Here is a 22,030-nt window from a genome sequence, read left to right on the forward strand (position 1 = left end):
TATTTAAATATAAAGTTAGATAAGTATAAGGTGAAATAAAAAAAATGGAATACTTGTAGTAATAAATTTTATTAATCATAACTGTTACATATGGAGCTTTAGAGTCGCGATGTTGCTTGATCGTTGTGAAGTGTAGAAGACAACGACGATGAAAGCGTGTCCGAATTTTCATGCTGGATTTCTAAGTCTGACTTTGTATCTGAAACATTCGTGAAAAAATTACATTATGATACAATAATTATGAACGGGTTTACATATGTGTATGATATATTCGATATTCAGTCAAGTGTGAGATACCAAAACAACAAAATCGAGATATAATTTGACTTTTATTGAATAATAAAGATTGTGGAGGTCCTTAGTATTTTAAGTAAACGCCCGTTGAATGTATAAAATTTAAGACAGGAAGTGATGGCCATCGTAACACGATAGTCAGTGGATTAGTGTAACGAAAAACATATAGTGTATTTAATGAGAAATTTAATGGACATCATTAAAATATGTATATAATATAAGTATGCAATTATCAAAACTGAGAATCTTTTGAAAGTTTTGCAAATATCGTAACTGATTTTAGCAAAGATTGAAACACACACTGATAGTGTTAGTATGAAAAGCGCCCTTTTTTTGTCTCAATTTTGATCATTGTCTAAGATATCTTTGATTAATCATAAGTATACAAATCTAAAAACAAAAAGAGTTATATACATTACAGTAGTACGTGATGACTGAGTAAAAAATTCATATTGAATTTTAGTTACCAAAGGTCTCCTCAATCCAAAAGATCTCTCTGTAGCTTTTCCACCGACAGAGTTTCAACGTTGCATTTTCATCATATTCACCGCATCGTAGTAACAAATCGATATATTTCTGGATTCTTTCTTGCCCTTAAAAAATTAATACCTCCGTTACGTATACATTAAAAATTTTTATCGTACTCAGTTATTATTGTAATACGTAAAGGATAACTTATATGTACATTTAATCTATGTATTAATTAAATATTCAACATCATGATACAACTTGTATTATGTAGATATTTACAAATTGTTAAAATATGTAAAATAAAGCAAATAGTGGATGTATTTCTATATATTTGAGAAAAGATCTTGGGCGTAATTGAGAGTGCGAGAACACACACGTATTTTCATTTTATATAGCTGTTTTCTTTTTATCGAAGTGAACAACTGAGCATGACAATAACTTCGTGTAGTATATAATTATATATCTTTTAAAAAGTAAAAGAACCTTTAGAAATTCCTGCAATACATCTTGCTTGATCAGCTTCGCGAGTCAAATCAAGTCTACTGTATAGGTTTAGTGCGTTTTCCAAATGTTTTGTAGATAAATGTAACTTTCCCTGCAAGAATAGAAATTTTGATTCGTCTTTTGTACTGCACACAAAGCAAGTATTGTACAATTTTATTATTTGAAGAAATCAAAGCACTTAGGATAATTTATGTAATTTGTATGTTTATATATTTTTGTGCATATTTTTATTGTGAGTGAACTTATTTTTGTAGAATTATTGTAGCTCAAAATTTTTTAAATAAGGTAGAACAGCATTTTGTTTTTTTTTATTTTATTTTTTTACCTGACTCAAATAGTGTTCGCCTGTGTAATAGTGTGCATCGGCGAGCTTTTCCAGGAGACCGAAATTTTCAGCGTTTTCTCGGCACATTCGCAAATGTTTTTCCGTGTAGTCACTGTCGCTTAGATGCTATAGGACCAGTATCATTTACATCTTAAGAAAGATTACATTATACATAGAAACAAAAGAAGGGATTTAATTACTTTGTACGCAAAAGCTAATTCCATGTGCGCATTACAAACACCCTCGATATCTGCAGTTCTCTTGGCGAGAGCTAGTAGCTTCGAAAAATTTTGCAACGCGTTTTTAATTTCGTTTACAGCAATGTAACATTTCCCGAGCTCGTAAAGGACTTCATTTGTATATTCAATGTTTCCAGCTGTTTTTATTTTCATTTTAATTTTAATTAGTCTTATTGTACTTTATTTTACTTTAAATTCGTAAATGCGAAATAAGTGCTTCGATAGAAGCAGAAATAAAAGATAAGTTATCTTTAAAATTTATATGAAAGAAATTATTGGCAAAAATTGGAGCCTGTGATCACTAAATTTTAAAGAAATTTAGATAAAAAATATAATTTTAAATATAATTTACAAAATGTTAATTTTGAACTGTTATAAATAACTGCTATAAATGATCAAAACCATTTTGGTTGCCGATAATCATCTATAATGGAATGTCTTTTCGTTCCACCCAAATCAACAAAATTTTGTCCTTTATAATGGTTATTCGTAAGCAAAATCACTTAAACTGAGCTACCAATTTTTACATTCAAACTTTTCTAATTTTACTTATCTTTATGATCCTTGAATGGAGGTCAACGGAACTTACCATCGGTTGCTCTTTCCACAGCTTCAATGCAGGCCTTCAAAGCGGACTGGGGATTTTGGAGACGTTCCGTGCGAACGAAAATCAATAGAGTTTTATACAAAAGAATGTTGCATTCTTTGAAGATACAATGTTGTTTTATTTTCAGTTTTGCCGATGCGTTCCATGTTTTATTTTCTGAGTCCTTTCGCGCCTTGTTCAGATGATCTAGAGCTTCTGTTGGATTCTGTACTAATTAAGCGTATGATCGTAAGCATTATTTTTCAGAACTTTAAAGTACGAAGAGTTCGAGATCTATATACCAACATTCGTGACAAAGAAATCGACCGTATAAATAACGTATCAACGTGATTGTTTTAGCATCATCACTGTCTATCAATTTCGCAACTGAAAGAGCAAATTGATAGAGATGGTCGGCTATCCACCACCATTCCCACGTTTCCGATTGAAAGAACAGAGCCATATCTAAAAGTGTCGTTGCTTGCGCAAAGTAGTCACCTAAGTAAATTATTCATTTACTTAATCAATAAACTAGCATATGTAGTAAGAATTAGTGGAATCATGTTCTTTCATACCTTTCCTCTTACTCTTTTCAGACACAATAAATCCATTTGTCAAATAGTTTATAAAATCTTGTTGATCTTTCAAAGATGGTTTTTTCCATGATAACGAGCCAGGTGTTTTTTCTGAAATTTTTTCATCGAAACCTAGAAGTTCTGTCATATAACCAAATGATTGTTGGTATCCCTGTTCTTTAAACTCGAGAAGTATCGCCTCATGATATGGCATATAAAACCTATTTATATGTCGTAGTTAATAATATTTTTATAAATACGTTTGTATTATTCTCACTTTTATATGTATATATAATGACAATAAGAACCTTCTCACTTCTTTGGGAGTTATATTTGGTAACGCGGCTTTTAAGTCATCAATAACCTTATTTATTTCTTTTCCCTGAGCTTGGGGCAAAGTTTTCAATTTTATCTTTGGATTGTCAATGTATCCGCTAATGTTGCTATCCGAGTTATTCGACCATTCTGTGCAATTCTTCTTTAAAAATTCTTCGACATCGTGTCTTTTTTCTTGCCTGTATTTTGAAGTCATTATTTTAAGCGTTTCTTCGTAAGCTCTTAAGAGTAAAACGTAAACAGAAAGGTGAAACAGAGGAAAGATGAAACATAACATCGGATTTTGCAACGCTATGGATGCATAATTTATTGCATAAGATAAATATCAACGTAAATAGTAAATATATCCATACATTACACGATGAACAGAAATATACATACATTTATACACAAGCATATAATCCGAGGGAATAGTTTCCCGCGCATGCTCGAAAAGTATGACGTTTAACGATTCGCGTGTGTGATTAAGTGTTTTGTCACCCGCTGTGTGATTGTGCGGGGAGCCTATAACCTACCACGATTTGTAATTTTCCTTTGAAATAAAAATTCTTATGTTAAATCGTCCTTGCATTTTTATGCCGTGGCCGCTACTACTTTCCTAGGTTCGAGCTTGATATTGAAACCGTCTGCTCTCTTTAAGATAATATCAGCTTGTAGTCTGAAATCGGATTCCTTCGAGTTAGATCTTATGCGGAAGTTTCTGAGGATCGTCGACAGGATGATCTTCAGTTTGAGCATTGCGTATTTCCTTCCTACACAGGATCGTGGACCAGCCGAGAATGGCACAAACGCGTAATAATGACGTTTTGCGGTATTTTCTGGTAGGAAGTTATCAGGATTGAAGACATCAGGGTTAGGATAGATGCTTGAATGTCGGTGTAGCTTGTAGGTAGCAATGACAACTGTGCAGCCAGCTGGGATTGTGTAGTTTCCACTCACTGAAATTTTCATTTTTGTTAATACTGCTTTTGGTAGAAAAAAAGTATGTAAGATGTGAAAATCAGGATACTAACTGCATTTCAGATCTGTTTTGATCTCCCGAGCGATAATTGGTACTGGTGGGTATAATCGAAGCGTTTCCAAGAGGCAACGTTCGAGATATTTCATCTCTAAAGTATCTTGGAAGGTGGCTGGTCTGTCACTGTCACCAAAGATCTCATCGAGTTCTTGAATAACTTTCTCTTGTACGTCAGGGTGACAACCCATCAATGCAAGGAAGAAGCTGGCTCCGGCTGCAGTTGTATCGTGTCCCTTTTTTTTAAACATACCGTTTCATTGACTTCCATCGTGCTATATTATTATATTATGTATTTACATATATCGAACGTTAGTCTTGTTTGGAATTCTACCTCAAACATAATGGTGTTGACTTGTTCTCTAACTTCTTTATCGGTAAGGATGACGCCTTCTTGACCAGCTTCGATCAAGAGATCGAGAAAAGCTTGTCTCTTCTTCTCACCAACGTCATCATCAACATCTAAATCATCCTTAAGACCGGTCGATTGACCAAACGAAACACCCTCTACGACGGTGGCGTTGTCACTCTAATATTTACAAAAATATCGTATCGACAATTCATTTTGTATATCGATTATAAATCGATTTGATCCTTACCTTTTCGTTCTTCTGAGCGCTAGTGTCGATGATGTTACGCTTTCCGCTCTTGTAATCTTCCTTCTTACGCGAGATGACTTTCTTGGTTAATCCGTGGATAATTTCCAACAACTTGATCTGGTCTTTTCCGTATTTTGTTAGATTGAACAGCCAATCAGGTCTGAGCCATACTTTGGTGTGACGGAGATGCAAGATGTCGCACATCCTACGAATAAATTACCCGTTATTTAATTTCGCCTGTAATACACGTGTATAATGTATAGCTGCTTCATTCGTTAAAGACATATATCTATTTTCCAGTCGTTATGCAATACCGGTTATAACTCGTACAGGACATGCACTCTGGAATATCGGAGAACTTTCTCCGGAGGAAGAAAACGTTTGCGTAAGAGGGGCGGAAAAATGTATACGTACTTCATCACTGCCATGGCGTATTCGAATCCACTGCGATCTTGAGTAGTCTTGGAGACACCCATGGCAGTTTCCATAAGAATTTCAACGGTGAGTTCGGACATATAATCGTGGCAGTCAAATTCTTTGCTACCTTCTTTGCGCATTCTTTCGACAACATCGCGAGCATTTGCGTTGAACAGGTTGATGAAACTCTTCAGCACGTTTAAGTGGAAGGTTGGGGCGATCAGTTTACGATGGCTACGCCATTTCTGACCTGTATGGGAATTACATTTTTAACTCAGTTATCCGTTACATTTAACTCAGTGCATAAAAGTTTTGGAAGAACTCTTAATTGTATCGATTAAACGAAGGAGCAGTTTCGAAGAGAATACACGATCTCTTCAAGAAGAAGCGTGGCTCAAAGAAAACCGAATTGTTTATGAAATAGCAATATTTTTGCGAGACACAGACAGCACGTTATTATCTAGATATACAGAAAAGGAAGACTAAACCACTGGAAGCGATAACGACAAATTTTCTTTCTATTTTCATCTGTCGTACACAGACAGATTGCAATATATATGAACTGCATTCGTATGATGAAAAATAATGGTATCCTATTAGTGTTACGTATATTCTCATAAATATATTATTTAACTTAATAATTTAGAAAGGCACGGTAGAAGAATGTGTTAATACGATCTACAATAGATATGAAATTACACGTTTCCTAGTTATTCCACCTATCTCAGTAATGAAATTGCAGAAGTTAATTATACTGACTTCTTTTTATACTTTCAGTTACTTATAATTCAAAAGTTTTTCCTGCTCGGAGGAAGCGGTAAAGGGTGCGAAGAAAGTTTTACGTCAGTGCATGCGTGCTGGTCGTTTAAGACGGTTACACGCGAGGTTGTTACGTGCACGTGTGTCAAGCCCTGTTACGTGTACGAATAAATGATACTTACAGATTGGGGGAGGAGGGGAGAAGCTATCTAGACAACGGGAAAGTTACGATAACTGCACTCGCTCGTGAAACTACATCTCGTTTCTTTCACCGGAATACGAAGTCGTTGTTGCTTTCGCTATCACCAGAAAACACTTATAATGATATTTCATGTTTTATTGCTTCTATTTACCTGTCGTAATAAGAGATTGTAACAATCGATTAAGATATTTTGTCCTCACATTCGTATGCAAAGAGCTAAAAAAATATTTGTCTTCAGAGTGGAATTATGATTTAATTTTGTAATTCGTAGACCGTTGATTTAAATAATACCGGAAACCTATTGCTATGAGGAACGTCTTCATTCTATATTATTCGTACGTTTTTAATTGAACCGATTGCTATACGGTACAAAAACAGAGGAACTTTAAAACGAGAACTTACCAGTTGAGATGAGAAGACCGTCTCCAAGCCATGGATAGAAGAACCTATATTCGGCAGATTTGTCGATGTACACGTTGCTGGATAGGATTATTTCAATGTCGCGTGGGTCAAACAAGAAAACAACTAATTTGGGGCCAATCCACAACCTAACCACATCTTTGTAGTCTGCAGCTTTTGCCAACAAATTCTGGAAGATGGCTGCAATTTGCAAATAAAATCGTTATTTCCATTTCTTCGCGAAGCTGAGGGTTGTTCGGATTCATTTCTCGTATCAAATTGTATCAGATGAATTCGAAAGTTAATGTGAATTATGTCAACTATTATTACTTTATTTTATATTTAATATTATTATTACTCTATTTAAGATTACTGTTTTACTTACTGTCGGAACTTCCAAGTAAATCCAAGGCATTTCCTATGATAGGCAAAGCTGGTGGACCTGGTAGACTTTCGGCAAGTTTGAGCATATGTTGCCTAGAGAGGCGGAAATAAATGAGATATAAGACGACAGCAGGGATGAAAAGGGATAAGAATACAGTGGTCGCCGAGAATCCGGTAGCCGAGGCGGCTGCCATTGATCCGGCTACTATTTCCGGTCCGGCCGTAGACATAATTGATGTTATCTGGAAATAAAAGGGGATCAGATTGTAATTGTATTTCTTCTCAAGTAAATCTTGATGAAATAACTTAAAGAACGAATCACGTTGTCATATCGGGCACGATCACTCGAGTTTCACAGTATTTTCAAGTTCAAAGTTGAAGAATGTTGTCGAATATCAATAATACACTTGTGTCTTCACAATCTACGAGGGGAAGAAAATATCGTCACCCACCTAAATGCTTATACTACCTAAACGATGCGTTGTTGTCGATGAACCATCACCGAACTGGTTTTCCAACTTCGCGCGATCTCTTTTATAACCGGACCTTTCTACGGTCACCCCTACTTAGAGATTCGCGAAGCTAATTAGTGGCTGCGCCATGTTTCTATTGGAATTAATATTTGCATTCGCTCGTGCACCTTGTATTTTTTCCTGCAACTATTAAACTTCATTGTATTGAACGTGGAGCTATTTCTTATTTATGCGGTTTTTTAATTAAAACACTGTTTATCTTGAAAGTTTTCACAGTTTCATGCTATTCATTTCCTACATAATATAATACTTTTGATATCGAATGTTTGTACCTGAAATTTTTTTAATAAGATCATTATGGTCTTGTAATTAATCTTGTAATTAATGGTCTTGTACATACTATATACTATATATGCTATATATATATGTAGCAATTCAAGTGTTTAACAGAAAAAAAATACAGAAACGTGTTTCCGGTGTCTGGTTATTTTTTAATTCGTATTTTAAAAGATCATCGGTAGAAAATAAGCGATGGAAGCAAAAATCGATCGAAAATAAATTAAGGGGATGAAATAAAATAGCAATATCTAATTAAACCAATTATTTATTATTATAATATTTTATATTTATATATAATATTTATATTTATATTTATTATAATAATTTATTTATTATTATATGTTTGTATTTATTATACCTTTCCATTTTTACGTCTGGTCTTTGAAGTATGCAAAATAAAGCAAAATCAGCTACTTGTTATTTTGCAGAAATGAAACGCGAATTACGCTGAACATAAGGCTATATACGTGTATGTCCAATCAACAATTTTTGACATATGTAAAATATGTTATTTATGTATATGTGTTATATGTAAATATAATATTTTCTATATGTAGTGTCAAAGTAAGGTAACAGAAATAATTTTGCTTCAGGTGCAAAAATTTTTTAATATCATTTTTGGAAAAGCACCAAATAAGATTTTGCAAAAAGTTATGATATTTTAAATATTGTGATAATATTTTATAATATGAAGATATTTGAGAGTATAGTAAGAATGATTATATTATGTATTCATTGATACATAGAAAGTTGAAGAGAGATTTCTCTAATTTACTGTAATATAATATTCATTTCCATTAGAAAGAATATAACTAAAAAAAATTCGTAGCAAAAGGAATTTCTCATTTTGCATTCTTTTTGTATCGTTATTAATATCATTCTTTCCATCTCATAATCGAATTGAATAACGAAAGACGGAATTACGTCAAGTCATCGAAGACGCAGAGAGCATTTCCGCCTTGACCTACTCCCCTATCACTTGTCAGCGGTTTCATAATTTACAAACAATGCTTTTTTAATTTCGTTTCGTTGCGCAGAAATTATTGAATTCATTCTTATAATTTGTGATACATATTATTGCCACACTCGAAGAAACTTTATCATAATATTAATTAATTCATTTAAAGGTCATTGCATATAAATATTTTGCCATGGTGATAAAAATCATTAAAATAATTAGTGGCGCTAGTAAAAATAAATTAAAACTCATTTGTTTTAAGTATTTCATTAATCTCTTTTAAAATCTTAAAATCTTTAAAATCTTTATCTTTTATTTTTCACTATGATTTCGTTTCTTTATCTTAGGAACTCTGACGTCGCTTATTGAATTGTCGATATTCAATCAAATAAAAATTAATAATTTTCTATGAATATTCTTAAAATTTGTTGCAATATTTTATAACATTGTGTTGTAATTTATGAAACAGTGTTTCAAGTTGAATTCTAAGAATAATGTAATTCACGTAAGCAATTCTTGAACAGGATGATTGATATTTTTGTAGATGACGCATAGTAGCGAATTGATTAGTTAAAAAAGTTTACTTTGTATGGTCCTTAATTTTTAATTCTCATAGTTTTAAGAGGATCGTATATTAAAAATTGGACTTAACAAAAAATCTTGTTTAAAATTTTGTGTACTTTTATCTACGATTTTAGGAAAATTTGTCACCGTGCTACGTGGCATTGGGAAAAACGTAAGTATTTATGCTTACAATAGCCGGATATCCAGGTCAATGCTCGATGACCCGGCTTTCTGGCTCAATAATACGCGAAAATATATTCTGTTAGATTGAAATTACGCAAGTGCATTTTATTACAAATTAATTATTCCATATGGAAAAATAATTGCATTGATTATTGATGTTTCATTGTTTATTACAATTTATTCGACTAATTGTAAGAGATTGAAAAATGTTTGATATTATTGTATTATGGGATAATAATATTTTTTTCTTTCTCAGTATACAGCCTTTTATATTCTTTATATAGAACATATAATTATTACAAAAAATGGTGAAGCATTGGTAAAATATAATACTAATAAAAATGACGCTATTATATATATATATAATTCCCTTAAGAGAATTGATATTTTTATATTGGTGTTTTGACTAAATAAATTTGAAAGGAAGGTAGATATAAAAGTAGATCTTTTTGTATTAAACATTTTTATTTATGTTGTTTATACAAAATGTAATAAAAGTGGAGATATATATGTGTATGTATATGAGATGGAATATTTGCTGTTGTGCCAATAATTCACAGTATTAACTTAATAATTAAAATTAACGTATTTTTTAAATTCTATTTTGTATTATGTATGTATCTTGTTATACATATAGCATATATACCTTGAGATATTATGTATGAGCCAGGAAGTTTATTCATACCTGCTGATACTTATACACAGATTCGTATGTACGGTTGTTATCTACAATTGCATGCTGCACGTACCTCCATCAGATGGCAGCACCTCGTTAAAAACACCAACTGTTTTGACGATAATAGTTTAACAAGTGAATACATTTTTTTAAAAACCGCATGAGTATTAACGAAAAAAGAATTGTACAGTGTTTTCTGAGCAGCATCACGTTCTTCTGTGTTTAATCTGTGTTAAAAACGAAGTTATCAATGAAAGCATAACGTATCAAAAAGCGTTATGGAAAAAGACTTTCAAAAACTGATATATTTATAAAGTTTTCCATTGAATGAAATCCGATAGTAAGATATATTTCCTACAAGCGATATATAGCTTTAAAAGCGATGAATTGTTCCAGTGGAAATAAATATTACATTACGAATGTAGATAATATTTTGTGAGGTTATGTTTTTGTTAAACCGAACATTTTTCAATTTCTGGTAAAAAAAAAACACGTGGAAGAAACAGGAATCCCGCGTATGCCATTTAAATAATGTGCGACTAATATCGTATTTAAATACAGTCTTAAACAATCGTCGCTTTTTTCCTATTTGGATTAACGGAAAATCGTAAGTACGTTGGTCAATTATCTCATACTTTAAGTCTTGGCAAAATTTGTTACGTAACAATGTTGTAAGCCTTAATTGAACGACGAATTGTCATACAATCACGTTAAAAAGTACAATACACTACAAAAGTACAAATCACTCGTACAAAATTATTCTCGTTAATGGGTGTAATGAATCTTTAACAGGAGTATATTTAAAAACACGAAAAAGAGCCTGTATTGGAGGGACTGAAAAAATGCTATTCAACGGAACATTCTTGTTTATGTACGGAATCTTTCAAGGATTGCGTAATACGTTCGCGCTGGTGACACGCTTTTTCTTTCCCGTTGCAGGAGTCGACTTCATTTTCTTCAATTGTTTCTTCTTCTTATATTTCTTCTTTGAGGCTCTTTGAGTACGAGAATCGATGGAGTCGTTTTCCGACGAAAAACTGTCGCACAAAGGAACGATTAGGGGTTGCAATTGTATGTGGGATCGTGAATGCGATTGCAAATGCAATTGAGATTTCGTAACGCTCGATATTTTTCCACCGTTAGAAACAGTGCAGGTGGCGCAACTTTTCCGGTGCTTCCTTCGAGATTCAATTTTGTGCTGTCGCGTTTGAATCTTTGAAGGTACTTCAAGCGTGACTAGTTTTAAAGAGTCTGCTTTAATTGTTAAAAAGGATGTTTTGCGGTGGCACATTTCTTCTACTCTAGAATTTAGATTAACTATCTTCTGCCACTTCAGAGGAGACTTCTTTTTCCTTGGCTTCTGCTCAGCATTTTGCCGCTGCGATTCCACTCTCAAACTACTGTCTTTTGAACGCATCGTATCTTCACGTTTATATTTATTTTGTATTTCTTTCATGTTGTCTTCCGTATCAATATATTCGACAAATTGCAATTTTTTGGTGCCTCTGAAATAGAAGTAACTTGGAACATTCGTCGATAATGTAACAGAGCTTTACGTACTTCAGTAATACTTTATTATTCATTTTATTTTTGGTTAACGCCATATTGGATATTCCCCAGCTTAATGGTCCCTTTGGAATAGGATGATGATAGTTGACTCTTTTATCGATATTTTCTGCGACGTTCAGTGGAACTCCCATCCATATTTGTTGCCGCAGTGAACTGAGCTTAATTTGTATATCTTGACTTCTTAACGGAACAGGCGAACGATGTCTTAATGTCCTACATAAATTAAGATTTAAACAAAGAAGTTTCCATTTTTTAAATCTACTTTGGTCAGAATATCTTATTTTAATATCTCTTTACCTAACCAAGCGAAGACAATGGGATCGTCTGTTCGCCTTCGGTTCTTCCTTATCGACATTGATATTCTCAGCTAAAGACATACTACGAGGTCTCGCTATTTCCGGCAAGATTAATCCATCACTGGGGATTTCCTTTGTTTCTTTATCCACGAATTGGTTAGTTTCTTCTTTGCAATTTTCGCGAATTCTTGCTGAGAAACCTAAACATAATTTCTCTTATTTCTTTCAATTTATATTTAATAATATTTCAATGGTGTGGTTTTACGTTCTGGCCTCGTCAGTCCTTCATCTGCTGAATCAATATAGTCACACAAATCGCTGCCCGGGTCCAGAGTTGGTAAATCCATTACTGCTCTTCTAGTCTAAACGTCAACCGGTCTAATTAGTAAGTACTCATTTCAAATGAACGTGTTTTAATTACAGAAAGAAAGTATCAAAGATATTTCAAATTTTACCAGCATTCGTTTGCGTCGAAGGTAGCTTCTGTTAACGGTGATTCCCTTTTTGCTTTTTCTTTTTGCTAGTTCTAAACTTCGAGGAGGAATAAATGTTGGCGTAGGTGGTGGCGCGCATAAATATTGCGGAGAAACAAGTGGTTCCTTCAAAGTATAGGTCCATGTACCTTCTGAAAATTGTATTTCTTGTTCCTCTGAGATTGAACTATCAGACGTGTCGCCTTCGTCGCTGATTAAGATATAGGTATAATTGAATCGAAGATGGTTCGAATAAAAAGTACGCTACGATTAATGTTGAAAAGTACCTGGAGTAGTCGGTTAAATCGATATTCGTCGGTTCTTCGGCATTGGAGCCACCCTTCATTAACCTAGTAATTATTTTGTTCCGTAGCTTTTCCTTCCAGTGCGTAATTTACCATCATTTAAATCCAATAAAAAATATATACAAAGTAAGAAGCAACGTTAAGAAGATTGTCTGTTGTTATAATGAGTTAAACGATTATTATGTTTACCTTGATAGGATCTGGATCAAAGAAATCCAATAGAGTTTCACAGAATACTTTTCCAATTTGCTCGTAATCCTGAGTAGAAAAATGCGTGCCTGATCTAGAGCCTATTTTCGTCCCTCCCATTGACGCTTCCATTGTGTAACTATTCTGCACTCCCATAGACCATACTACGACTCTTCCCGTACCTTCTTTACCTTTCTCCACGTGAAATTTGCAGTTTTCAAAAGAGAACTAAAAATCGAGCGCTTCTTAATACATTTGACTTTACTTAAACAGAGGAGAAAAAAGCATATGATCTGTATCGGATCGACTACTTTGTCAGCTGCATTCTTGTGTAACATCAGAGGAAACACTTGTTCGGAGAGTCTCGCCTGTGAAGCGGTTCTTTTACTCTCGCAGCCATAAACAAATATATTATGTTTTCTGGAGTGAGCGTGTAAATCACAGTAAATGGCCACTCCGCATTCTTCCAGTAATCGTCGAATCATTAACTTTGTATGCCAGACTGAAGGGTAACTTTCTCTCATTACAGTTCTATATTGTCTATTCAAATCTTTCCCCGATAACGAGCAACGATTGTTGCCAACAATAACGCCATCCGGATTTAGCATAGGAATCAGCTTGAATACGAATCTTTCTCGTAGTACCTGCGTTGTTAAAGTCTTGTTACATCTTAAAATAAAAAAAAGGAAGAAAAAGAAAAAACTAAATTAAGATCAAGATTATGTCGAGCATATACTCTGGCTTGATTCGATTCTCCGGTTAAAAAATCAATAATTCCTTTCATCGTCCAACTAGATGGAGTTTCTCCAGGGTGAACTCGTGCCGTGATAACTATGCCTCTTTTTCTTCGTACCACATCGTCGTAAGTAGGCGCAGTGATAGTCAAGTAATAGACTCCATTTCCGGCAAGTGTACGACACAATAGTCGTAATTTCGCATATCTAGATTTTATAGGATTTGCCGCTAGTTTGGCAAGATATTCCTAAAAATTGGAACATTTTTTCTTTCTTCCTATGCCGGTCTATTAAGATCCTGCTAATCGTATCGTCTGTTGCATGTCTGATTCAAATTATTTATATTCACTGTGTCTCCAACAATAGTCGTCAACGAATATTAATCATTTCGGTTGTACGTACAAACAGACTATTTATAAAAAGATATAGCAAAGGATGAAACTTGTATTTGTATTACCTGTAGGTCAGTATAGGTGTATGGATAACAATGTGCCAAATAAACAGTGTCCCTGTCATGAGGAAAGGAGACGTTGAATGTTAGTGTGTGCTTTTCTTTTTCTTCGTTGCTTCTGGAAAGAAAGATACATTTAATAAAAATTACGAGAACACTTGAGGATATTGAAATTATGATAACGTACGATGAATCATTCTTGTAATAAGCGATATTCTCTCCGCATCTCCTCCAACCAACGGCACGCTTCTTTGCGTCTTCGGTTGAGTACAAGAGTGGCCGAAGACCTTCATTGTATAGACTTTCCTCTTTGCAAAGGTTCACAATGGACAATCTGAAATTGTTTTAAATGAATATTTGTAATAAATATACTGTGGATATTTATGCATTTATCCATCAAAATATACACAATGGACATAATAATACGCAAAATATTTAAAATAAAATACTCATAAAATTTAGCGAGTAGTACAAATTTTTCTCTATTTTTGTAAAAGCATGGATTTGTATCAAGAAAATTAATTAAGATTCAAAATTGAATGTTTACCTGTAATTCGTTCTGCTCCTCGTATTTGATATCCTGAAGTAATACCATTGGGTATGTCTTTGAGTATAAAGATCTTTTCTAAGATACAATTGATAATACGTGTCAGTGATCTTCACAACTTTGCAAAGGTTGCCAGATTCGAAACGAGATTCAAAATGTAAATCGGTGTCAGTTTCCATTAGGTCAGACACTTTGGTCAATAAGAACATATTGCTATTAGTCTCGACGTTCTTCGATTCGTTTCCATTTGAATCGGCTGAAGATTCCGTTGGTAACGGTGCGACCGTGCTTCCACCCACACAAGATCTACTAAACTGTTGGTCATTGAACGAATAATTGATTCTTTCTTCAAATTGTAATTGTTACAATAATTATTATCGTACGAATTATTATAAACTCACGTAACTGGTGACATTGGTTGGATGATATCGAAATATCACAGTTCCAAATTCATCGCCCAATGGTTTTGGCCTTGGTTCCTTCCCGCTTGGCACGTAGAACGGTTCTGGAACGGCTGGAGAATATTCTATATGCCTAACTCTTTCCGCAAGTACCTGAAGTATGAATTTTTTGATCATTTTGTTCGAATTTTCTTTGTCTTTCCTATATTTCATATATAGGATATTTCAGATTTTTACAATACATTATATGCCTATAATCAAGGAAAAAAGATTAAATAATCACGGGGTATTTAAAGCTTCATTAAAATGTTATAATAAAAATAAGAAATGCAAAGAGAATACTTTGGTCTCTAATATAACATCTGCCATTTCACGCTAGTTGATTTTTATGTGTGTATGACTTTAAAAAAGATATATCAAACAAGAATTAACATGTATAGTGAACTGATATAAAGATTGATTCATTAAAACGAAATAAAATCAAAATGAACTTCGTAGAGACACCCTATATATTTGTTTCATATTATATTGTATACTTGGCACTCTGTGGGCCATCTAGCAGTCTCCTGGGTGATTCCGTCTATCATGCAATGAGTATCCAATATGCTCCGAAGAGTTTCTTGCGATTGATCATCTCTGGTTCCAAAAGGCATGGAGAACAGTGATAACTCCGTTTCCCTTCGTGGTGCATCGCATCGTCCTAGCTGCAGCAAGTGCAACTCCTGCAGTTTGTTCAAGTTCGCCAGCGTACTGCCTGTCTCGCAACAAACAAACATTTCTATTCTATTTGCTTAAACTAGACGCGCTGCTATTATAAATGTTTAAATTTACCAGGGATCGGATGAACCGGAAAAAACATGGTCTGAAGCTCCTTCACCTTGCTATCGGTTAGAAGATCTTTCATTTTTCGTTATCTTCCACCGGCCTCGTCATCTTGCCCTGGTCTGTCGACCTCTTCATTGTTCAACATCGCTGCCTTTCTTCTTTCAAGACTTTTAAATTTATCTTGACTCGAGACACAGTCAACGATCCACAGAATTCTTCCGTCCAATAGGCATTTTTCGATCGTGCTCATTTTTTATTTTTTTTTTTTTTAGTTTTTTAATCCTTTATTCCTTGTTCTTTTATGTGGAACTTAGTCATCCGTCAGATGAAGCTTTCGACCATTCTTTAAATCGTTCTTTAAATCGTTCTTTAAATGCATTTCTAGAAGAAGCTTATCGAGAACAGTATCAACTTTAGATGACGTTTTGACTACACAACGTATTGTCTGGACGAATCTAGCGCGTGAACTGTGATCAGGAACTTTGCCCTCCAGGAAAGAGGAACTCGGTAAAAGCTGGCCCGTCCATTGCCTGACAACAGGGAAACGGGGGCGGAGCCAGTAGATTGTTCGAAGCCCTTTCTCGTTCCTCGAGGTTCGTCGCTCTGCTCCGATGGAACATTCGTATCGAACCAAGTCTGGTAGACACGATGTCTGTTTATCGATCTTTTTCAACGCACTTCTACTTCTCTCTCACGATCGAACTTATTGTTTGTAAAGATAATCTAATATTTTATTTAGCTTTTATATTTCCCTAAGTAGTAGTTGCAAGAAATTGCTCTCTTTTTACAAGAAGACTCGTGCAAGAACAGATTTATGAAAAATACGATTCCTTATTCTATTCTTTGAATTTTAATGATATTGAATTATTCTCCATCCTTCTGTATCCTCTTTTATATGATATTGATAAACTTGTAGAAAATATACAATAATACATCATGGGTTACTTATTATTCAGAGATATTTCAAGATTTCTTAAATCTGTCCAAAAAGTCCTTACAACCGAATATCTGAATCCATTTTATCAAAGATAAAACGTGACAAGGCAATTTGTCAGGAAAGTTGCATTAATTTCAAGGAATTCGTCTTCGGAGTTTTCTCAGGCATTCTTGTGCTTAGTCACACGAAACAGCCAAGCAATTTACATCCCTCTCCCTGCGTGCTTCTGAAAATTATTGATCAATCAACGTTTGTCGGAGTAGAGAATGGATGTGCTGCTATTTCCTCGGCAAACGTTCTTTCCGCCAATCAATGAGCTTTCAATTGATAGGTCGAAATGAATTAACTTTCTATTTATCAGCAATTATTCTCCTCCAACCAAATATGTACTTTACAATTTTTATATAACGAGGGTAATGTTCTACGGTTAATAACATCCAGTTTTATTTTTTATAGATAGTCCCTGTTAATCATCGCTTTGTTTGAAATTTTGGAAGAAAAGAAGAATTTTTTAAAGATGGGTCGTACAGTGACGGTAGCAGTTTGTTCGCTGAATCAGTGGGCATTGGATTTCGATGGGAATTCCAGAAGAATCTTGCAAAGTATTCAAGAGGCTAAAGATGCTGGCGCTACTTATAGAAGCGGACCAGAGCTAGAAATTTCGTAAAATTTTCTTTTTAAAAAACAAAAGAATAATACAATACTATAACTAGATGTGGATTTTGTGCATTTATGGGAAATTTAAAAGCGCAAGAATACACAGAATGCATATGAAACACAAAAATGTCTAAAATATCTAAAATAAAGTATTTGTTATATCTAGAGAGTGGGACAAATTTTTATCTGGATATCGTCTCTTTTTATTCATAAAATTCGTTTGCATAAACATCCGCAGTCTAATTATAAGATACTAAAGAATCTTTGTTTTTTTTTAATTATAAAAAGATACATACTATTAATTCTGTGGAATAGTGGTTACAGTTGCGAGGATCATTTCTACGAGTCAGATACATTACTTCACAGCTGGGAAGTACTCGCGACGATTCTTAAATCACCGGCTGCCGAGGACATGCTGGTAGATGTTGGTATGCCAGTCATGCACAAGAATGTGACGTACAACTGCAGAGTGGCATTTCTGAATCGACGAATTCTGCTTATCAGACCCAAGATGCAATTGTGCGAGGATGGCAATTATAGAGAATCCAGGTGGTTCTCGCCGTGGACCAAGGTCATTCTTTCAGATTGCACGCACGATGCATAAGAAATCCGAATAGTTCTTGACCTTCTAGTCTTAGGCTTGATACCGAGCGTCTGTCTACAAGTGCTAATTGCTTATGCAGGAACGCACGGTGGAGGACTACTTTCTGCCTAGAATGATATCTCAGATCACTAACCAGACAGTGGTGCCGTTTGGCGATGCTGTTATTTCAACCAGGGACACGTGCGTAGGTTTCGAAATTTGCGAAGAGCTCTGGAGTCCAATGAGCAATCATATTCCAATGTGCTTGGATGGTGTTGAAATTATCGCAAATGGTAATTGACAAAACAATGTACAAGCACTTATATATACATGTATTTACATCGTTAAACACATGTATCACATTTAAAAATGTATACTACATACAAAATGTATACATGTATACCTACGTTATAACAGTGTTTATTTATTGCACTATTTTTTTAACTGAATAAAATATTAAATCTAAAATCGCTTTTAGAACATGAAGTAGAAAATTTATGTGGTCAAAAACTTTTTTTTACTACTGTGTATTTATTTTTTACTTTGTAGCTTATATATACGATTTCAATTTTTTCTCTTGAAGGTAGTGGATCATATTTCGAACTACGGAAAGCTTATGTCACCGTAGACTTAGTTAAGTCGGCTACGTTCAAATCAGGTGGATGTTACATGTTCAGTAACTTGAGAGGATGTGATGGTTCTAGATTATACTTCAGTGGTGGATCCTCTATTACTTTGAATGGTCAGATCTTGAATCGTGGTAAGCAGTTTGCATTGGATGAAGTGGAAGTCATTGTGGCAACCTTTGATCTCGAGGATATAAGGTTTGTAATATTCATTAAAGTTCAACTTCCGTTTTGAGTTAATTGTTTTCTTCTTTCATAGGAGTTATAGAAATAACATTAGGTCAAGGTCTCATCTAGCTGCTAGACAACCAAGCTATCCACGCATAAAGGTGGATTTTGCTCTAACTTCCGATATTTTGATTTCAATTCCTCCAGATCGACCGATCGATGTGGACTTAGGTCCTTATGAAGATGAAAACGCAACAGGAAAACTTGTTTATCATACACCAGATGAAGAAATTTCGTTGGCCCCTGCATGCTGGCTCTGGGACTATCTAAGGTTCGATACTTTATTCATAATTAAATATTTATTTATTATTTATTTACTATCGCCTTTTTGTAAAAGGCGCTCTTGCCAAGGTGGATTTTTCTTACCCTTAAGTGGTGGTGTCGATTCTGCGTCATCAGCGTGCATGGTTTATTCCATGTGTGATATGATCGTGGATTCGGTTAACAAAGGAGGTACGTGTTAATTTTGTATTATCATTAGAGGACGTACTTATTGAATGTCTCCAATTAGACGCACAGGTATTGTCAGACATCAGGAAAATAGTCGGAGACTGTGAATATGTACCGACTGATCCAAAACAGCTGTGCAACACCCTTCTTGTCACATGCTATATGGGTACTGAAAATTCATCGGCCGAAACAAAGGCGCGAGCAGCTGAACTCGCTAATCAGATTGGCTCTTATCATCACAGTATAGTAATCGATGTTGCTGTGTCTGCCATTCTAACGATTTTCCAACAAGTCACTAAGCTGACACCGAGATTTAAGGTGCAAGGAGGGTCTCCTAGAGAAAATTTAGCTTTGCAGAATATCCAGGTTGATTTCTGCTATTATATTTATCATCCTTGTGAGAGACAAATAAGTTTTTAATTATTTACAATTTTTTAAGGCACGCTTGAGAATGGTGATAGCTTATCTGTTTGCCCAATTGATGCTCTGGGTCAGAGGACGACCGGGTGGTCTTCTGGTATTAGGGAGCAGTAACGTTGATGAAGCGCTTCGTGGGTATTTTACCAAATATGATTGCAGCAGTGCCGATATCAATCCTATCGGTGGAATTGCAAAAAACGACTTAAAGTCATTCCTTTCTTACTTTAGGTTAATATTAAAATTGGTATCCTTCTAAGATACTTATTTTGACACATATAAGATCAACCATTATGTTTATTTCAGGAGAAAACATGGAATAACTGCTTTAGATAAAATCTTAGACGCTCCTGCTACCGCAGAATTGGAACCTCTTCAAGGAGGACAGCTTGCGCAGCTTGATGAGATTGATATGGGTATGACGTACAAGGAGCTTGGTATTTTTGGACGTTTAAGAAAACAGGATTGTGCAGGTCCCTTCACAATGTTCTGCAGACTCGTCCACATGTGGGATAAATGTACCTCAAAAGAAGTAAATATAGTTATAATTAGCAGCAGCCATTGTTGCTACAGATATTTTTAAATTTGAATTCACTTATAGGTGGCAGATAAAGTGAAACACTTTTATAGATGTTATGCTATAAATCGTCATAAAATGACTATCTTGACACCATCTTGTCACGCCGAGACTTACAGTCCCGACGACAATAGATTCGATCATCGACCTTTCTTGTACAATCATACATGGAAATGGCAGTTTAACGCAATCGACGAACAGGTTGGTTATGTTAGATGATAAAGCATGATTAAAACGAAACTTATAATAACCATTGAAATAAAATAATTGACCGTAGGTGAAAGGTCTTCTCAACGAGGAGAAATCACCAAGAGGTCGAAAGGACGTGCCGAAAGTACCTGCGAAGCCCAGATTCATGCCGTTCAGCTCCGTAATCAGTAGTGAGTAAATAAAAAAAAAAGACAAGTGTACGATATCGCTGATGAAGCTCGAGTCGTGGAGGGGACGAAAGCACCGTGAAATCGTTCCTACGTGATCGATTTCCTTGCTTGTTTACCGAGCTAAACAGCGTTAATCGACGAATAAACACCGATCTCGCAGAGTCGAAGTCGAGCAGGCCGCCGACAAACGACCATCCAGTAATTTTGACCCACCGTGCGCATACTCGTTCGTTGCATCTCTACCGAGGAATCATCACACACCGGCATCATTCTCTGTTGCAGATAAAACACATCCTGGAGTAGTAGTTTAACCGTAGCAGTATCTCTGTCTCTTATCATTTTGATATTGCAGCCTTGCGAGCGCATCGAAACGCAAGTTTGGTAGCTGACCATTTGTGCGTCCGACCAGTTCCTTGTATCATCGGCGCTGTTTCTTCCGTTAGAGATTCCTCCACGAAGAATCTTTGGCTACGCTTTGCTATAAAGAGATTGGTGAACGCAAGGATTGCATGAATCATAGATTGTATTATATTAATGCAACTAATGAGCAGAAATACAAATTTTAAAGATATGCAAATTCCACATATATACATATATTTATATAAATTGTGTGTAATTAGTTCTTAATACCTATGATCATCCTCTTCAGACGTTCCATATATAAGGTATTAAAAATAAACATAGTTGCAGAAATAAATTGACACGTGTGCATATAATATTACTTTTATTATTTCTTCTATTTCTACATACAGACAGCGCGTATTCGCAATTCGTTAAATTTAGCATCAATGAATGACGACAGGGTTGAGAGCCTAGATCAGTGTCTATGTGTGATGTAAAACATCTTAATGTTTTATTAGTATTGCTTGACACTTTAAGATTTCAAATTCTCCAAGATCTGTCATACACAGTATATTGAACAGTCGTGCAAAACACACTCATTTCTATCTTTCACGCATACGATAGTCATTTGACACTCATTCAAAAATTCGAACGTACATGGCGCGCGTTATTAATAGCATGCGATAACGTCGATATATATATATTTTTCTAATTTATATATCTATCTATCTGCATATCTATATAT

At 34.8% G+C, this 22,030-nt stretch overlaps 4 protein-coding genes across 7 annotated transcripts; 1 reads left to right on the forward strand and 3 right to left on the reverse strand.

The window, feature by feature from the left end:
- Nucleotides 1-50: 50 nt before the first annotated feature.
- LOC138184854 (uncharacterized) lies at nt 51-3,607 on the reverse strand. Its single transcript, XM_069123205.1, has 9 exons — nt 3,303-3,607; nt 2,995-3,215; nt 2,726-2,917; nt 2,423-2,650; nt 1,795-1,970; nt 1,595-1,720; nt 1,249-1,360; nt 762-887; nt 51-199 (listed from the first exon to the last, which is right to left on the reverse strand). Exons 1-9 carry the CDS (start codon nt 3,605-3,607, stop codon nt 99-101), a joined length of 1,587 nt encoding a protein of 528 aa, XP_068979306.1. The 3' UTR covers nt 51-98.
- On the reverse strand, nt 3,607-7,704 carry Cyp4g15 (Cytochrome P450 4g15). 2 transcript variants are annotated; one of them, XM_069123195.1, is made up of 8 exons: nt 7,558-7,704; nt 7,107-7,347; nt 6,725-6,922; nt 5,359-5,611; nt 4,945-5,149; nt 4,680-4,874; nt 4,344-4,581; nt 3,607-4,268 (listed from the first exon to the last, which is right to left on the reverse strand). In XM_069123195.1, the coding sequence occupies exons 2-8, from the start codon at nt 7,333-7,335 to the stop codon at nt 3,904-3,906; spliced, it is 1,683 nt and encodes a 560-aa protein (XP_068979296.1). In that variant the 5' UTR covers nt 7,336-7,347; nt 7,558-7,704; the 3' UTR covers nt 3,607-3,903. The 2 variants fall into 2 exon arrangements, with proteins under 2 accessions (XP_068979296.1, XP_068979297.1); XM_069123196.1 differs by having other exon boundaries at nt 7,575-7,644.
- Nucleotides 7,705-10,369: 2,665 nt separating this feature from the next.
- On the forward strand, nt 10,370-21,549 carry Nadsyn (NAD synthetase). 3 transcript variants are annotated; one of them, XM_069123192.1, is made up of 13 exons: nt 10,370-10,909; nt 17,482-17,688; nt 17,998-18,253; nt 18,366-18,558; nt 18,849-19,089; nt 19,151-19,390; nt 19,457-19,572; nt 19,631-19,935; nt 20,009-20,217; nt 20,293-20,518; nt 20,588-20,764; nt 20,841-20,943; nt 21,226-21,549. In XM_069123192.1, exons 2-13 carry the CDS (start codon nt 17,543-17,545, stop codon nt 21,252-21,254), a joined length of 2,241 nt encoding a protein of 746 aa, XP_068979293.1. In that variant the 5' UTR covers nt 10,370-10,909; nt 17,482-17,542; the 3' UTR covers nt 21,255-21,549. The 3 variants fall into 3 exon arrangements, with proteins under 3 accessions (XP_068979293.1, XP_068979294.1, XP_068979295.1); XM_069123193.1 differs by having other exon boundaries at nt 10,370-10,905; XM_069123194.1 differs by lacking the exon at nt 10,370-10,909 and adding an exon at nt 16,663-16,681.
- LOC138184853 (cytosolic carboxypeptidase 2) lies at nt 10,458-16,376 on the reverse strand. The gene is made up of 15 exons (XM_069123204.1): nt 16,095-16,376; nt 15,800-16,017; nt 15,264-15,416; nt 14,863-15,176; nt 14,503-14,649; nt 14,322-14,433; nt 13,867-14,112; nt 13,442-13,774; nt 13,131-13,358; nt 12,924-13,015; nt 12,619-12,847; nt 12,429-12,525; nt 12,165-12,363; nt 11,859-12,080; nt 10,458-11,803 (listed from the first exon to the last, which is right to left on the reverse strand). Exons 1-15 carry the CDS (start codon nt 16,165-16,167, stop codon nt 11,182-11,184), a joined length of 3,285 nt encoding a protein of 1,094 aa, XP_068979305.1. The 5' UTR covers nt 16,168-16,376; the 3' UTR covers nt 10,458-11,181.
- Nucleotides 21,550-22,030: the final 481 nt, after the last annotated feature.

The sequence above is a fragment of the Bombus flavifrons genome, chromosome 11 (genome assembly GCF_040668555.2).
Source record: "Bombus flavifrons isolate JBK064 chromosome 11, iyBomFlav1_principal, whole genome shotgun sequence".
Lineage (NCBI taxonomy): Eukaryota > Metazoa > Arthropoda > Insecta > Hymenoptera > Apidae > Bombus > Bombus flavifrons.

What these genes read in the sequence shown, in the direction of transcription:
- LOC138184854 (XM_069123205.1), bottom strand. Translation starts at nt 3,607, where the DNA reads ATGTTATGTTTCATCTTTCCTCTGTTTCACCTTTCTGTTTACGTTTTA. An exon ending in TGAAAAGAGTAAGAGGAAAG is followed by an intron (nt 2,918 to 2,994) that starts GTATGAAAGAAC and finishes TAATTTACTTAG; the next exon opens with GTGACTACTTTGCGCAAGCA. An exon ending in AATTAGCTTTTGCGTACAAA is followed by an intron (nt 1,721 to 1,794) that starts GTAATTAAATCC and finishes CTGGTCCTATAG; the next exon opens with CATCTAAGCGACAGTGACTA.
- Cyp4g15 (XM_069123195.1), bottom strand. Translation starts at nt 7,335, where the DNA reads ATGTCTACGGCCGGACCGGAAATAGTAGCCGGATCAATGGCAGCCGCC. An exon ending in TACGCCATGGCAGTGATGAA is followed by an intron (nt 5,150 to 5,358) that starts GTACGTATACAT and finishes ATTTATTCGTAG; the next exon opens with GATGTGCGACATCTTGCATC. An exon ending in TCAACACCATTATGTTTGAG is followed by an intron (nt 4,582 to 4,679) that starts GTAGAATTCCAA and finishes TTTAAAAAAAAG; the next exon opens with GGACACGATACAACTGCAGC.
- LOC138184853 (XM_069123204.1), bottom strand. Translation starts at nt 16,167, where the DNA reads ATGAAAGATCTTCTAACCGATAGCAAGGTGAAGGAGCTTCAGACCATG. An exon ending in CAACCAATGTCACCAGTTAC is followed by an intron (nt 15,177 to 15,263) that starts GTGAGTTTATAA and finishes AATGACCAACAG; the next exon opens with TTTAGTAGATCTTGTGTGGG. An exon ending in GAGAATCGAATCAAGCCAGA is followed by an intron (nt 13,775 to 13,866) that starts GTATATGCTCGA and finishes TTAACAACGCAG; the next exon opens with GTACTACGAGAAAGATTCGT.
- Nadsyn (XM_069123192.1), top strand. Translation starts at nt 17,543, where the DNA reads ATGGGTCGTACAGTGACGGTAGCAGTTTGTTCGCTGAATCAGTGGGCA. An exon ending in GGACCAGAGCTAGAAATTTC is followed by an intron (nt 17,689 to 17,997) that starts GTAAAATTTTCT and finishes TCTGTGGAATAG; the next exon opens with TGGTTACAGTTGCGAGGATC. An exon ending in TTTGATCTCGAGGATATAAG is followed by an intron (nt 19,090 to 19,150) that starts GTTTGTAATATT and finishes CTTCTTTCATAG; the next exon opens with GAGTTATAGAAATAACATTA.